This window comes from Gavialis gangeticus, unplaced genomic scaffold (genome assembly GCF_001723915.1).
Source record: "Gavialis gangeticus isolate Ggan-Ray unplaced genomic scaffold, GavGan_comp1, whole genome shotgun sequence".
Taxonomy (NCBI): Eukaryota; Metazoa; Chordata; order Crocodylia; family Gavialidae; genus Gavialis; species Gavialis gangeticus.
The window spans coordinates 5976486-5993913 of NW_017728980.1; the positions used below are offsets into that span (position 1 = coordinate 5976486).

The 17428-nt window shown below is 47.6% G+C and overlaps 1 protein-coding gene across 1 annotated transcript; it reads right to left on the bottom strand.

Moving 5' to 3' along the window:
• Nucleotides 1-3045: 3045 nt before the first annotated feature.
• Nucleotides 3046-7440, bottom strand: LOC109291395 (transmembrane protein 45B-like). The gene is made up of 4 exons (XM_019508403.1): nucleotides 6839-7440; nucleotides 4564-4748; nucleotides 3209-3386; nucleotides 3046-3110 (listed from the first exon to the last, which is right to left on the bottom strand). Exons 1-4 carry the CDS (start codon nucleotides 7167-7169, stop codon nucleotides 3046-3048), a joined length of 759 nt encoding a protein of 252 aa, XP_019363948.1. The 5' UTR covers nucleotides 7170-7440.
• Nucleotides 7441-17428: the final 9988 nt, after the last annotated feature.

Below are 17428 nucleotides of genomic sequence, written 5' to 3' on the forward strand. Positions count from 1 at the left end.
ACCTACTGGCAACACACCTACCACTGCAGCCCAGGATGCTGTTAGCCTTAATGGCAACAAGGGCACACTGCTGGCTTATATTCAGCATATTGTTCACTGTCCCCCCAGGTCATTTTCTGCAGAGTTGCTGCCCAGCCAGTCAGCCCCCCGCGTGTACCAGTGCATGGGATTGTCCTGTCCTAAGTACAGGACTTCGCACTTGTCCTTATTGAACCATGTGAGATTTCTTTTGGCCCAATCCTCCAATTTGTCTGGGCCATTCTGAATCCTAGCCCTACCCTCCAGTGTATCTACTACTTCCCCCCTCCCCGGTGTCATTTGCAGACTTGCTGAGGGTGCACTCTATGCCATCTTCCAGGTCATTGATGAAGATACCGAACAAAACTGGCCCCAGGATCAACCCCTGGGGCACTCCACCTGCTACTGGCTGCCAACTAGACATAGACCCATTGACTACTGCTCTCTGAGCCCAATGATCCGGCCAGTTTTCTATCCACCTTACAGTCCATCCATCCATCCCATGCTTCCTTAGCTTGCCTACGAGAATGTTGTAGGAGACCGTATCAAAAGCCTTGCTAAAATAAAGGTACGCCACATCCACCGGTCTCCCCACATCCACAGAGCCAGTCACCTCATCATAGAAAGCAATCAGGTTGGTCAGGCATGACTTGCCCCTGATGAATCCATGCTGACTGATCCTAATCACCTTCTCCTCCAAGTCCTTAGAAATGCATCCCTTGAGGACCTGCTCCATTTTGTCCAGGGACTGAGGTGAGGCTGACTGGTTTGTAGTTCCCTGGATCCTCCACCTTCCCTTTCTTAAGCATGAGCAGTTTGCCCTTTTCCAGTTGTCCAGGATCTCTGCTGATCACCACGTGTTTTCAGAGATTATGGCCAGTGTCTCTGCAATCACTTCAGCCAATTCCCTCAGTAATCCTGTTCAGCTCCATGGACTTCTACACATCCAGCTTTCCTAGGTAGTCCCTAACCTGTCCTTTCAGCACTGTTGGCTGCCCACCTCCTCCCCAAACTGTGCTGCCCGGTGCAGTAGTCTGGGAGCTGACCTTGCCTGTGAAGACTGAGGTTAAGAAGGCATTCAGCACTTCAGCCTTTTCTGCATCCTTTGTCCCAAGGCTGCTTCCCCCATTCAGTAAGGGACCTGCACTTTCCCTGATCTTCCTCTTGCTACCAACATACTCGTAGAAACCCTTTTTGTTTCCCTTCACATCCTTTACTAGCTGCAACTCCAATTGCACTTTGGCCTTCCTGACTTCATCCCTGCATGCCCAAGCAATGCTCTTATACTCCTCCCTAGTTAATTGTCCAAGTTTCCACTTCTTATAAACTTCCGTTTTGTGATTTAGTTTACTGAAGAGTTCTCTGTTAAGCCAAACTGGTCTTCTGCCGTACTTGCTCGTCTTCCTGCTCATTGGGATGGTTTGTTCCTGTGCTCTCTGTTTGTGCATAGTCAAGAAGAGCACAGCCCCTATTTGGCCATTCCAGCATTTGCACCAGGAAGGTGTCTCCGACACTGTCCAAAACTTCCTGGATTGTTTTATTGCCCTCCCAGCACATCAGAGTGATTGAGGGGGGGATCTTGTGGCTGCCTACAACTTTATCAGGGGCCACCAGCAGGGACTCGGGGAAAGTCTGTTCACCAGGGCCCCCCTTGGAGTCACCAGGAACAATGGCCACAAGCTGAGGGTGGGGAGGTTTAGGTTAGATATTAGGAAGAACTACTTCACTGTAAGGGTGGTCCGAGCCAGGAATAGGCTTCCCAGAGAGGTGGTGCTCTCACCTTCCCTGGAAATCTTCAAGAGGAGACTGGACAGGCACCTGGCTGGGGTCTTATGACCCCTGCCACCCCCAGTGCTCCTTCCTGCCCATGGCAGGGGGTCGGACTCGATGATCTGTCCAGGTCCCTCCCGATTCATTGACTCTATGATTCTAAGTCCCCCATGAGAACCAGGGATTGTGATCAGGAAACTTTTGCTAGCTGTTTGAAGAAAGCCTGATCCACCACTTCCTCCTGGTCTGGTGGTCTATAGCAGACCCCCGCCACAACATCACCCTTGTTGGTCTCCCCTCTGACCCTCATCCGGAGACTTTCAACAGCCCTGTCTCCAGTTTCATACTGGAGCTCTGAGCAGTTATATGACTCTTCCATTAAATGCAATTCCTCTTCTCCCCTGCCTGTCCTTCCTGAGCAGTTTGTACCCACCCATGACAGTGCTCTAGTCATGCGAGCTCCCACCATGTCTCTGTTATTCTGATCACATCATAGGCCTGTGACTCTGGGAGGACTTCCAGTTCTTCCTTCTTGTTTCCCAGGCTCCATGCATGCACCTCAGGTAACTAGCTGATTGCTCTGCTTTCCCAGGAAGAATGAGCATGCCTCTCCTTTTGCCCACTTCCGCTTGCACTTCCTTCAAGTCACCCACCTCCCCGCCTACCTCAGGGCTTTGATCCTTGTGGCTAGACAGTTGTTTTGCTTTTTACACCAGCCATCATCTCCTTGTTACCTTACGCTCTTCATCTGGGTTTGGATCCACCTGTTGTTCTGTTCCATATTTTGCTTATAAATTCTTGAGTGAATGCATTTTTTGAGTGTGCACAGTGCCCAGCCCAGGGAGAACCTGATCCTGACTGAAGGCTTGTGGTGCTACCGCGGTCCATGCAGTCTGAATTTAAACAGCTGTGTTACGTAATGTAGGTCTGCGATAAGGGTTGTGAGCCTCTCACAAGACAAAAGCAAGCTGGACTAAATACAGTAGCCAACAAAGAAACCTGAGATTGACTGACCTGCTTCTGGCTCCACTCACTTTAGGGACCATAAAGACTGATCTAGGATGAGAGAATTAGTCTAGACTGCGAAGCCAGTAAATGAGGAGCCTGTACAAGCATATGACTAAGCTGGGCAGCTCCCTGCAGCAGTTTTTCAATAAGGTCTATGCGGACATTGAGAGCAGAGAGATAAAGGATACAAATGAACGAGGTGTTAATAGTACCCACCCAGGGATATTGATGGACTGAGTTCGGAAGTGCTCAAGGGGATGGCTTAAGGGTGTGGACAATAGCAGATGGTCCAGTTCCCTTAGCGGTACAGAGACCTGGACAAGGTAGAAGAAGAGACAACCGCAGACTTTCCACTTTTCAGGTTTGCTCTCAGAAATCTGTTGGCTAAGTATGTCCATATTTGTTCTCCCACCCAGGCTCCCGCCATCTAGCCCAGCTGCATACCTGTAAATGATGGTGTAGTTGAAGGTGACAAGGAGGAGGATACTCATATAGTGCCAGCAGAAGCACATGGTGATGAACATGATATTTCCATGGTCAGCTTGGTCCCAGCCTGGCCCTCCCCATGGTGAGTACAGCACAAATCCAATCTGGTTTGAGTAAAATGATACAGTAAGCAGCCCAGCCCTGCAACCTTATCACTCAAGTTTCCCTCCCTCGTTATGCTTTGTTCCCAAATGTGGATGCACTGACTAATGGGTTTCCATGCTCTCCATGATGTTGCATTAAGGTCTTGGACAAACACTCCAGTTTACTGTGAGAAGTGGAATAATCTGGCTTCTAAAAAACTGCAGGCATATGATGCAAACCCTTCCTGATTAAGCCAGTCAGTTGGCTAGCTATCTCCACTTTTATTCCCTCTGGTCACTGAGCTGACCTCTACTGGGCTCCAGTATCATCATGATGCTTGGATGTGTTGTTCTACTCAATTGCTGCCCTCTGGGCAGATTCTGCCTTTTTCCTGCTTGGCTGCACTAGTAATAAGGATGTTTCTTTGGTCGCTTGCTTTGAATTCCACAGTGTCTCTTTGCTGCTCAAGGATGCTTGCTCTCACCCATTGTTCCAGCAAGTGAAGCTGTAAGGAAACTCTTGACCTCCTCTTACTCTGAGTGATGTAAAAATAGAGGAGGCCCTGGGAAAACAACATTGAGACTTAGATGTCTGCATAGTGATAGTCCCTTGAAGCCGTCCAGACAGCAACCAGCATGATGCTGTACTGCTGAACCAAGGCAAAAGACCTGATGTGGCAGTACAGAAGTGTCAGAGATGATAATTGCTGTAGTAATGTAAGAGACTGTAGACAGAAGGCATTTGTGGTGCTGCTGTGGCATTTAGAAATGAGCACAGTCTTCATCCTGGGAACTAGTTGGGTGGCAGTTTTTGGAAAATGTTCATGCGTGATCCATGGAGGTTAAATGCTACTTGGTTGCCTAGTTTAGAAATCTTGCATTGTGCTGTAGCACTGGGGTAGGGGAGGGGGCACTGCAAAGGATGCTAGGATTTTAGCTTTCTTTGCCATTGAGGTAGCTCATGGGAAACCCCTCTAACAACTGAGCAAAGACTGCTTATTAGTATTTATCACAATACTAAGTTTTGAAGTTTTATCCCATTTCACATCTTGTTTTCAGTCTGTCTTAGCTTACTCATACAGTTTGTCAATCTCCCCATGAGAAAAGCTATGAGATATCTATCAGGGTAAGTTAAGTTGAAGCCTTCTCACCTTCCCATAAAGATTTAGGCTGATAGTAGTAGACCAGAGTAACTAACCTGCCAGAACCACGATCCTTGTAGCAAGAACATACTGGTCCTCAAGAGCTCCAATATTGGGTGGTCTCGTATGAATGCTTCTAGCAAGGTGCAGGCAGCGCCACTAAATATAGCAAGGAGCATCAGTGAGTGAAGGTGCTGATCCAGTGGAGAGCCGTTATGGACATGAGCGTAAAAGAGCAAACCTGTCAAAATTTCAAATCACATTATTCAACAGTGCTAATGCTACTTAAATGGTTAGTGAGGAACTGGAAACTGGATGCCAACAGGTGTCCCTTGAACCTGGACACTGGTGCCATTTGAATCAGTTGGTGAATCTGATATGTCAGTTTGTTGTTCAGAGTGAGTTAAAAGAAAAGGTAAATGATGCCTGAGATTCCTCAAAAGGGCAAAGACTACAGTTCTGAGCTTACATCGGCCACTTGATTTTTGGAGGGCAGAGGGGAAACTATACCGAAGCTAGGGACCGAAGCTAGTTCAAGGCATTAGCCTAGAGCAAATCAGCATGGAGACAAACATGCGGTGCATTTGAAACCATGAGAAAATTGCCATTAATTCATCCAGTTTAAATATGCCACTGATCAGGCAGGACTACATCACTTTTAAAAGTTTTGTTATAAGTTTACAGGTTTGAATTGAGACAGCTTATCTTGCCCCAGAAAAGTTTGATTAGCCTCACAGGGCATGTCCAGATGAGCATGCATGTGCAGGGGCATGCATTTGCCACAGCATAAGTAGCCATGACACAAAGCTGATGCTTTGTGCCCCAGGGCATGCCTTTGCATGCATGCACTAGCACACACCAAATTGTCCTAAGTGGGGTAGGGAAGGCTGGGGCCAGCACTTGTGCAGCCTTACCGAGAGGTCCTGGGGGCCTCCCAGGATAGCAGTGGTGCCGATCTGCCCGCATGGAGCCTGGCTGGCAGCCAAAGGATAGTTCTGGACAGCCAGGCTCTGTTTCTGGTGGCGCACGCTGCTGCTGCATGCTCAGCGCCACTTTTTTCTGTGGCAGTTCATTTGACCCCAGGATCTCCCACGCAGGTGAACGTGCACCACATGAGGTTTGCGTTGCCTCTTACAGCTTCGAGGTGCCACAGACTGCACATGTGTGCTTGTTTGGATGTGCCCACAGAGGACACGTGCTATGGATTTTTCTCCTGCCTAAGAAAAGTGCTTAGAAGTTATGCTATGGTCTAAGTTTGTGCCTTTGCTTTTTGTCTGTGTCTCTGTGTTCTTAATGATTAGAGCAGCGATTCTCAACCAGGGTACCACCGCAACGTTAGCACCGTTAGGTGTGCAAACATGATTCAAAAGTTAAATCCAGATTTTCACATAGGAATTCATAGTGTAAGAAACATTCTGCCCCTGACGTGGTCTGTCTGACTTCCTTACAACAGAAGACTTGCTCTAGTATTTTTCTGTAGTCAAAAAAGGAGTGAAAACTTAGAGCTGGCATTTTCCATGGAATGCCTCCAGTCTACCAAGGGATGCCTCAAGTCTCAAAAGATTGAGAACCACTGGATCAGAGTGAAGTAAAGGATGGCCAACATCTGAACTGGGCTTTAACTGACCACTTAAAGTGGCAGTCTGAGTGAGTGATAAGCATTTGGCACCCCAGTCAAAGGATCCAAGCTGCCCAGCCTTTTGTCAGTAGTGCTCTTGGTACTAACCTTGAACAAATAAAGCCTGGGAGAGCACGAAGCGGTCCAGTCCTCCACTGAGGAGGAAGTGAGCACATCCACTACTCCAGACAGCCCATAGATAAGGTACATGGTTCCATGGATCCAGGCTACGAGATCCACCCAGCTGTGATCGTCCTCATGGTAGAGATGCAAGTAGGGTCCCCCATGAATAAACTGTCCAGCAAGAAACCCTGGCAAACAGGCAGTGAAAATAACAGAGAGGGGAGAGGAGAGAAAAATGTCATCCAAGTGACAGAGAAAGGTGTTAACATCTAACACCTGCTTACTTTCAAGTTCGGATCTTGTTTTTTTGTTTGCCCCAGCTTTCCAGCCATGCTCCTCACTTGTGTCCTGCCACTGCTGGGGTTTGTGTGGGGATGTGTAACTGCTGCACAGGTTAGCATTTTACTAGTACTGACATGACATGAATAAGCACAGGCACTGGGTATTGTGCGACCCATCCCCTTGACTTTCAGAGTACTTTACAGTGTGTCCCCCTTAGCTATGAGAAGGCTTACTGCCATCAGCAATCCCAGTTATTTGTTAACCTTAACTGGAGGACAGGGGAAACTCCAGTCTGCCCCACCTCCATTATCTCATCAGCTTGCTGAGCCTATTCTGTTTCCTTTTCCATAGTATAGGAAGACATTTCTTCTCATTGACAAATCCTGAAGTTGGGCCTTGGGGTCCATAAAGCAGCCCTATCAGTAGAAACACAATCAACGAGTTATGATCCTTACCCACCGCAGCCACAATAACTTTGCCTATTCCTTCAAGGAGCTCCAGATATTGGTAGTGCTTATTTGGGGTGAATTTTTTATCCTTGTGCTGCATGAAATATTTTAGCGGGTATCTCACAGACCACAGAAGCCCAACTGTCAGGAAGTAACAGCCTGGAAGGGCATGGCCTTCAAAGGTTGTCATCACTGAGCACCATGAAAAGCAAAAGCAAAAACAAAAGCTTCTTAATTACATGCATCTGTATTATATTCCAGTGTTTATAGTCCCAGGCACCTTCACATTCACTACCTTCTCTGCCTCTGAGTTTTGAAAAATTTGGTCAACTGGATCAGGATTTATTGTTTAGGGCAGCAGTTCTCAATATTTTAAGACTCAAGTCACTCCTCATTAGACTCGAGGCACCTCTCCAAAAATGCCAGCTCTTAGTTGTCACTCACTTTATAACAACCGAAAAATAATAGAGGAGATTTTCTATTGCAAAGAATTCAGACAGCTCACAACAGGTCAAAATGTTTTTAATACTATGGATTCCTATTTGAAATCTCTGGGTTTATCTTGGGAATCAGGTTTCCACATCTAACGGTGCCAACATTGGGCTGCACTCCACAGCATCCTTGCAAGAAGCCCAAGGAACCCCATGGTGCTGTAGCATAGGGTTGGGACGGCCTTCAGGGGCTATCTGTCTACCCCAATCTTCAGCACACAAGCAGGATGCATTTTTCTACCACTATCCTAGATTGATGCCTGGGCACCAGACAATAAAAATTCAAAGCATTTTGAACTGTTTTATTGTGTTTAAAATAAATTATAGAGATATGACTATAGAGCTAGAATTAAGTATGGTTTCTCAAGTGGCAGTTGTCTCCTGAGATAGGGGACTCTTGCATTGGCATATATGCCAAGCAGATTTTAAGAGCGCGACTCTCCAGTGACCTGAAAGATAAGGTAAACCATGAGGTGACATCTTCACATTTTATTTTAGCTCATTCAGGAAACATTGTCTATGGAAGATTGCCCCACGCTTCCCGATGATAAGATCCTGTTTTTAGTTTGCCAAACTTCAGCCGCTGTGGCTGCAATTTTCTTCGTGATATCTCATTTGTGCTGATTCTCTACAATATTTTAGCCACTTCTGTACATGACTCCTGCCCCCCTACTGTCTTTACCTCACTATCTGTCCCCCCACCACCTCTCCCCCTACCACCTGCAATGCTGAGGGGAGACAAATCTAAACGGATCCTCCAATAATTAGATTCCATGCATGGAAAATTATAATTTTAAATTTTCTGTGTACAGGATAGAATCTAATTATTAGGGAGGTCATCTTACATTCAGGGTTGTTTTGTATTTGGGTAAATACGGTACGGAGGTTAAAAAAAAATTACAAATGTTTAGTTGAGAAACTCTAGGGCCTCCTACATTTGGGGCAGGGCCTTGAAATTTGGCAGGGAGAGTGATGGTGACAGGCATGTGCCAGGTATAAGCCTTTGGATGATAGTGGTCAGACTCACACCTAGGGCTGGGCAAATTCTCCATTGATTCCATCTGCACTGAGCATGTCCCATTCTTCACAGCTTCTAAGACTGACCATGAGCTGGTGTCATCTGCACAGAGCTACTCCACACACATTATCCTTTGTGCAGCAAAACTTCCCCTGCAGTTGGCACCCCAGGCTGCCAAGGGCCATAGGCACTGCCAGCAGAGAGCTCGGTTTCTCCCATGCTCTCAGTGCTTCTTCTCACTGTAGAGGAAAGGAGAAAGCTGCCTGAGTGAAGAGGAGTGGCAGGAGAACTAACCTGGTTTAGGGTCGGAGATGCAGCGCACAGCTTCAGATCCGGGTTGGTTCCCCGGTCTTCCACAGTTTCCAGTATGACCTCAGGCAGATCAGTCAGGCCCCTGACAGATGTTAAAACAATGATATGATTGGGATTGGAGGAATGTTATGCCCCATCCAAAACATGGTGCCTCCTGCTGTGCCAGATGTGCATGGCAGGCGGCATGATGTTTGGAATGGGGCGTAAGATTCCTCACTGCAGATCTGCCCCCAGCCTTATCCCGGGGATCAGGTGGAGATAGTCCCAGGATCTGGGGCTTTCCAGGGCAGGGGGCCGACAAATAGCTGATTGTCCACCCAGTGCCGGACAGTTTGAAGTGCTGGGTCCCAGTGACTTACATCCCATTGCCAACAAGGAGGGATTTGAGACAGCCCCTGGCTGGGTTCTAGACCAGGGCTTGGCCAAGTCCAGATGCTGACAATCAGCTACGGTCAGCATCACGACTCTTTCATGTCCTGTGCCAGGCAGCCCCCGTCGGGTGCTGGGCATGGGATTTAAACTCCCTGGCAAGGGAAACCCTTCAGTTCCCCCTGCCAGAAGCCTCTGATCCTCCATGCCCAGCTGCACTAGTGTCACAAGTGTAATGTGTGCCAAAGACTCAGCTCCCAACTAGTAGAATGGAGATAATAGCACTGCCCTACCCCCAAGCATGTGGTGAGGATTCATATGTTAAATATTGTGAAGTGCTTGGGTGCTCTAGTAATGAGGGGAGATATTTGGGAAGGAGGAATCCCCAGCACACCTACAGGCTGGGGGGAAGTCCTCCTCAGCAGCTCAAAGGCTGAGAGAGATCTTGGAGTCATAGTTGACTCCAAGATGAACATGAGCCAGCAGTGTAATGAGGCCATCAACAAAGCCAATCGCACCTTGTCATGTATTAGCAGATGCATGACCAACAGATCAAGGTAGGTGATGCTCCCCCTCTGCGGCATTGGTCAGGCCGCAGCTGGAGTGCTGTGTCCAGTTTTGGGGGCTGCACTTCAAGAGGAACATGGGGGATCTGGAGAGGGTTCAGAGGAGGCCACTGGCATGATTAGTGGTCTCCATGAAAGACCCTACAAGGAGAGGTTGAGAGAGCTGGATCTCTTCAGCCTATACAAAAGACGGCTGAGGGGTGACCTTGTAGCCACTTATAAATTTATCAGGGGAGGACAGGAGGGAATTGGGGATGCGCTGTTTACCAGAGCACCCCGGGGAGTAACTAAGAATAATGGGTGCAAACTAATGGAGAGTAGATTTAGGTTAGACATTAGGAAGAAATGTTTTACAATAAGGGTCGCCAGAGTCTGGAATGGGCTTTCAAGAGAGGTAGTGCTATCACCTAACTTGGAGGTCTTCAAGAGGAGGCTTGACAGTCACCTGGCTGGGGTCGTCTGACCTCGGTCCTCTTTCCTGCCAGGGGCAGGGGGTCAGACATGATGATCCATTGGGTCCCTTCTGACTCTAGAATATATGAATCTAAGATAGAGAAGTCCGATGGAAAAACCAGGCAAAGACCTGGGTGGGGGCCAGGGAAGATTAACTTCAGGAGGAAGGCACACAGGGAGGTGGAGGAATAGGGTAGAAGGGTGTTTGACAAACCCTCTATTCCTGAATGTCAGCATTCAATAGGTGTCCTATATTGTGCGAGAACCCTGCTTTTTTTTCCCCAAAAGACTTAAACCTTGGCCATATTTGAAAGGATTTCTAAGGGGAGAACAATGCAGCCCTACCCTACCCCAAATTTCCCAGTCGTGCCCAAAAGCAGGGAGATGCAAGAGCTTAAGACAGAAATTCGATTTGAGATTTATTTTCTTAACCTGGGCAGATCAATATTTTTCCTCTAATCTTTCTGGGAAAGAGCTGGTGTGTTTTTAATGGCATTTTCCAAAAAGCCTTCATTCAGCATGACAGGTAAATGTAATGGAAATTGCTGGGCAGGCTTCATTGCAGGCTACCAGCTCCCTCCTTGATATTAGGAAGGAGCAAAGCAAGGAGGGGAGGGCAGCTGATTGTTTTGTTTATAAGTTGCTTAGTATCCTGCTGTTCCATGAATATTTAACACATCCCTTTTCCCCAGAGTAACAGGAAATAAATGAACTGCGTCTCCAAACTGAACGTACCAGTTTTCCAAGCTGTAGTTCTAGTCCATACATGAGGCATTTAGCAGAGATTGCAAAGTAAATCTAGTAACGAAGTAGCTCAGTGGTGGCGTCCTTACAACTATCTCCAACTGCGACTGCATTTCCTGCAGCATGTATATGTTAACAGGAGGTTTTCTGAAGTCTGCAGAGAGCACCGCTGGTGGGGGGCAGTTGCAGCTATGATGCTTTAGGGATTATTGATACGATGCACCTGCCTCACATCTTATATGTAGGGGTCTACCAAACCCGAGGAGGTGGCTGGCCAATTTCATGGGCAGATCCCAGGGCTAGCTGGCATTTTTGCCGGCCGAGTGTGGCACCTGCCTCCTTCCCCCCTATGCCCCTGATTGGCTGAGGGAACCTGGCAGTCCCACTCCTCTTCATAGATTGCCACATGGCTTGATACTGTGGCATAATTACCCTGATTAAGCCCAGGGAAGTCATTAATCTGTGTGTTATTAAGTGTGGATTAATGGCTTCTCCAGGGTAATTACGATGTAGTTTTGGGTGACTCCTTGCAAACTGCCCCCTCCCCCCCCGACCCAAACTTACCAACAAGCAGAGAAGTCCTGTAGTCTTGGAGTATGGGGGAGAAGATGTCGGGGGGACGACACAGGACAGGGCTGCTCCCAGCAGCAAGCAGGATGAGCAGTCCCACCCTGGGGCCACACACCACGTACAAAGCATTCGCTATAGTGAACATGCAGTTGTGAACCCAGTAAAGTTATGAAGGGTTGGCAGTTTGTAGGTGGTGCCTGACTCACTGCCCTACTCCCCTTTCCTCCCTTCCCAGGCACTGACGGCTTCTTGCCCTGTGATGGGTTTTATTCAATGCTGCATTGCAGGTTCACTACAGTAAATACTCTGTATGTGGTCTGTGGCCCTGGAGCAGCCCCACCTCACCTCCCTCTGTGCTGCCCCCTTCCCCCTCTCTTTTCCCACCTCTGCTTCGCCCCCCCTCCCCCCCTGCCTTCTCCCCATGCTCCAAAGCTGCAGGACTTCTCTGCTTGCTGGTAAGTTTGTTTTATTTATTTATTTTGCAGTGAGCCCACCAAAAGTGTGGAACCTGCCCAAAATGGCGGTTTCCATGAAAATTGCACAACTGCTGCCCGTGCCTCCCCACATGTCACCTATGTAGACAGCAGAAGGGCACTGCAAGCAGGTGATGGCATGAAGTCTGGCATGTCTTTGAAGTCCGTCTTGCACTTCTTGCCACTGCATTGGTAAAAGCAAATGGTGACCTAGTTCAGGGATGAATAAAATCAGGGCACTGTTATGACAAATTAGTTAGCCATATGTATGACATGTCTCCCCTTCTTGTGGCTGGCTTAATATTGGAAAAAACCTATACTTCTCCTACCTGCTTACAAAGTTACTTCTATAGCTCAAATGGTGGAGGTCTGGTGGAGATCTGGTTCAACAGGCTTTAGTTAAAGCACCCCCACCGGCATTTTTCAGCGTGGAGACACTGCTCTAAAGCACTCCTCTCCCCAACCTGCTGGGGCATATGAATAAAACACCCATGTTTGCATGTTAAGTGCAACAAGTGTGTTTGCACTTATAAGCCAAATTAGGGCCTTACACCCTACACCCGTATGATCAAAACTGGTTTGTTCAGAGTGTAAGAGAGCAATGTCCTAACTGAGCTGTACTATAGAACTAGCACGTTAGCAGCAAGTAACGCCTTGTCAGATACTGGAGACCAGCATGTCCCAATTGACTAGATAGACATATGTAGTGTTGTATTCACATCTCATCAAAAGTAAACTTCTTTGTGTTGTGAAATTTAAAAACTGTACATATTATAGGTAGTTCATGGATAGAAACCTGTCTCCTGTCCTGCTTCCATATGGTTCTACTAGGTGCAAATAAATGAGTCTGAAGTTCATGGCTACGACGTGGAGAACAGCTATAAAACATCACCAAAAACATATGGAGCATGACGTTTCTTTGGTCATTTTGCCAGCGCTCGGTGGTTTCCCCTTGGGTTGTGCAAATTTTACAGGCTCTCATCCTCTGTAGCCAGCCCTGAAATATCACTTGCTCCAAGGTCACATTTTGCCACAGGCAATCAATAAGGTAACAAAGCAGCAAAAAGGATTGATTACATAGAAGAAAAGAATTATACAGGAAAAACTGACCCCACAGTTTGGAGACAGAGTGAAAACAAACCCCCAGAAAGTTTATTACCTTCTTTCCTGATTACCACGTAATCCATCAGAGAGTCCTGTCAGAGATTTCAAACCTTCCTCCTCACTGTGCCAGCTCTTGCCCCTGGGGAACAGGATTCCCTCCCTCCAAAGGCCACCACTACTTAACAGACAGCTTCTAAGTACCTTCAAGGCTGTTGCTCCCCCCATCAGTATTGTTCTATTTGCTGAAGAGTCTGAGGGTCCTCCAGAAACTTCCCTCCTGCCTGGGGAACCTGGAAGTCCCCCAAGTTAATGGGCCATACCTGTTATTTAGGGGCTGATGATTCTCCTGATGGACAGATCGATGCCCCAGTATACAGGGTGTCCATTCCAACAACAGCCCTTCACTAGAGACCTGGCTATAACTGCTTGATTAACCGTTGACACAACTGGAACAATACATAGACACAGCATCACATAATCCATGTGGGGCTAGGAGGGATACAAATGAATATATCATTAGCTTTTGACAGAGACCAGACCTGAGGTTAAGGCAATCAAAGTTGGAGCAAATACCTCTGCATGAGGCACTATGAACCCCCAAATCGTTCCTACTTTTGGGGTAGGTTTGTGACACTCTGAGCATGTCTACACGAGATGCTTAATGCTCAGTAGCATGTCACAGCACGGACAGTGCCAATACACTACCACGCAGTATTAAGCTACTGTGCAGTAACTCTAGTTACTGTGCATTTAGTTAGTGCTTCGTTAAGCAAGTACTAAATTAAATGCACAGACATTTTGTCGCACTTTCAGCTTCTTTCATTCCTTGGAGATCTCAATACAGCAGAGACTCCCTATGCCTGAAGAAGGGTGCTTGTGCCCAAAAGCTTTCAAAGAACTTTTTTTCAGCTACTCAGTTGGTCTAATAAAAGATATCACATCTACCCAAAGAAGCTTGCCTGCCAGTAACTATTACACATTCATGAATGTCTAGATGTGCCCTCTGTATATTTTCATCATCAACACTGCCCTATAAGAGCCAGCCACACAGTTTTATTTATAGGGGCAGGTGTAGCCATATTTCTGCTTGTGCTAACTTGCTTACTGTGTTACAGTAAGCTAATGAGCGAGTAGTATAACACCGTGACTTAATAATAGCATTGTTCTACTCTTTACATGCTAAGGCCTGTCCTTATTACATGCACTTGGCAAAGTCATAAGTATACCACACCTGCAAGGAGAAGGGGATGAAAATGGACAAATACCATTGCTGGCTCTTGGCAGTACAAGGCAGGCAAAGTCAAGGCAGGATCCACTAACCGAAATCAACCTCAGTTTAGTTTGAGAGACGCAAACCATGGCTGTTTTGAAGTTTCATTATTTTCCTTTGAAAGTCACCCCGTAAAAATAACCACACCTCTGTAGTTTTGGACGGCGTTTTATTTCTGCTAATCTTGCATGACCAATGCACTGAGCTGGAGTCTAGTAGGCCTGTGGGAGTAGGCAGCCATTCGATTCGGCTTCAGATCTGGCCGCTTCGGATGCCAGGGACCCGTTCCAGAGCTCCAGACCGGGTTCCTGCTTTGATCTGGCCGAAGCGGCTCCAAAGCTTCGGAGCTGCCTCGGAGATCCGGCCATGGGGTATAATGGGGAATCAATGAAATATCTATAACTTTGCTGGTTTTTATCTGATTTGGATGAAACTTGCAGGGGTGGTAGCCCCTGGTGAGGCCACAAAGCCTGCTAGGCTTCAAGAAGATAGGTGCAGGGGTTTGGAGGGAATCCTGTTCCCCAGGAGCAAGAGCTGGCAAAGTGAGGAGGAAGGTTTGAAATCTCTGACAGGACTCTCTGATGGATTGCGTGGTAATCAGGAAAGAAGGTAAGAAACTTTTCATGAGAAAGCCTGGAGGGAATCCTGTTCCCCAGGAGCAAGAGCTGGCATGAGAAACTTTTCAACTGCACAAGCACCCATGGCATGAGTTTTGTTTGTTTCAAGGTTTCAACACAACCTCAGGTAAAGGGAAGCCTTGCTGCAATATAATTTATTGTTTTCACTGGTGGTTTGGGTGGGACTGCAAGGCGTGGTTTTGGAGGTCCTAACAGGTTGGGAGTAGGGTTGAGGCCTGGGAGTACGGCAGAGGGTTCAGAGGCATGGGAGTAAGGCCAGAGCCTGGGCAAGGGTGTAGGCAGGGCACGGGAGCCCAGAGGCCTGAGAGGTCTGGGAGGAAGGCTGGAGCCCAAAGAAGAGCAGAGCTTGGGGCCAGAGGTCTCAGAGCCCAAGAGAGCAGCAAGCCCAGAGAAGGGCAGAGCCTGGGACCAAAGGACCTAGAGCCTGAGATGGGGCAGCAGAGCCAGAGCAGGCTCAGTGCCTGGGAACAGGGTGGAGACACAGCCCAGAAGCCAGGTCCAGCACAGTGGGCCTGAGCTAAAAAGCAAGGACAAAGGGGGAGAGGCTGAGAGGGCCAAGACCCCTACATGGGAGGTTGATTAGATTAATGGGACAATGACATCTGCAAAGCGTGGGTGTGATGTAGGGGGTGGTTGGAGCCACTTTATTAGCCCATAAAGCTACAGGTGCTCTGGGGCAGGGATGGGCCAAGAGTGTCCACTTAGCTTAAGGGCAGAACAGAGACCAGCAGGGTCTGGGGTGGACCTGCTGGGGCTCATTCTAGGATCCTTAAGCAGCCTCCCTTCCATTAAACCATCACATCAAAGGCATGGGGGGTGAGTAAGAAGGGGAGGGCATCCTGGAGCTGGAGCAGGGTAAGGGTTATGGCTATACCAGACCCTGGTACACACATTCAGTCACTTTGAGTTTCAGACTTTCATGTCCTTTTGTCCTTTCCCTTTCTGATGAAGCTATTCCATTGTTCACATGACACTGTGCATGTCATGCTCCTTCACCCTTATGCATCCCAATTAGCCTGGCTCTGTGATGGGTGCAAACGTGTCACTGGCTTGTTCTCTGCACTCCAGCATGCTCTGTTTTGTCAAGGTATCTTTAAAAGGAATAAAATTCAGCCTGCCTTCTACTGACCTGAGTAGAAAACCTGCAGTTTTCCTCCCCTTGTAAATCTTCAAAATATCAGGAACATTAACTCTGGTTTCCCCTCACCGAGTCAAGAGGATTTGTTAGTGTCTGTTCCCTAAACTGAAAGATGGGAGTGTCACTCTAGTAGAGATAGCTTTCATCTTAAGTATTCTTCAGATGTTTGAGTTAAAGAAAACTGTTTAATAAATGTCAGAATGCTCAAGTCCCATTTAATTTGGATTTAAATGCAGAAGGTGATTTTTTTGCTTTATTTAAATCTGTGGCAAAACTCCATCTTCTCTGGACCCAGGATTTCATTCATGATGTCTTTTAATGCCATAACCCTATTAGTTCTATATTTGCCCAGAGAGTTTTTAAAAGAAACCTGGGTAGAACAGAGTTGTTTTTGATGTAAACCCAGCCAGCCCTTGGGGACATGAAGAAGTAAAAAACATAGCACATGCCTCCACGTTGGTGGGTCAGCTCATCACACGTCACGCTGGATACCTAGCTACCAGCGGCGTGTTTGCCCTGCTGGCTCTACTATGAAAACTGCTGCTGCCGCTGGTGCTGCTGGGCCCTCTTTGCATCAAGACACCTTAGTTTTTGCATCAAGACTCTTGCTTTGTTCTTAGGCAAAATTCCCTAGACACTGTCAAGGAACCGTCTTGAGATGTAGCTCCCAGTAAGGAATGACTGCTGCTGCCACAGGAGAGGGTTCTTGTCTGGCATGGGCGCATGCCCTTTCTCCAGACTGCAAGGGGCATGATCTGCCTCCTGTCATCCCACCTGACTGTGACAGCCCTTGTCACCCAGGCAGGATTCTCCATCCCCAGACACTGCAGCCTTGAGAAAATCCTATCTAACCAGCTTTCATAACCACTGTCTCTTTGTAGCTAACTCTCCTAATCAAACTTACCTCTTTGTTTTTGTTCCCTAATCATGGGTATTTCCACTGAAGAAGAAACAGGCCTCTACCTCTTTCATCAGATGGTACCAGTAGTTGAATGATGTGGGTTGCCTTACTGCCCTCTCTTGTCTGGAAGCAGGAGGGCACCGTTCCATTTTGTATACCTGCCCATCTCCTGCAAACAGCAACTGGCCACTAGCTCTGCTGGTTGAGATCTGTATTTCGAAGTAGAGTGGGGAATGACTGGCTATGCTGCAGTACTGCAGAGAAGGACCTAGGGAAGGGGTGGGCAAAACGCGGCCTGCGGGCCAGATGCAGCCCGCCAGCCCATTCTATCCAGCCCACAGGGCCCCTAAAAAATTTAGAGAATTAATATTTATGTGCCCCTCGCTGCCTGTCTTGCGGCCC

Coding starts and splice junctions, on each gene's coding strand:
- LOC109291395 (XM_019508403.1), bottom strand. CDS start 7,169: ATGACAACCTTTGAAGGCCATGCCCTTCCAGGCTGTTACTTCCTGACA. Junction 4,749..6,838: donor GCTCAGCAAGCTGATGAGAT/AATGGAGGTGGG, acceptor AAATTTTGACAG/GTTTGCTCTTTTACGCTCAT. Junction 3,387..4,563: donor AAGGATCGTGGTTCTGGCAG/GTTAGTTACTCT, acceptor TACTCAAACCAG/ATTGGATTTGTGCTGTACTC.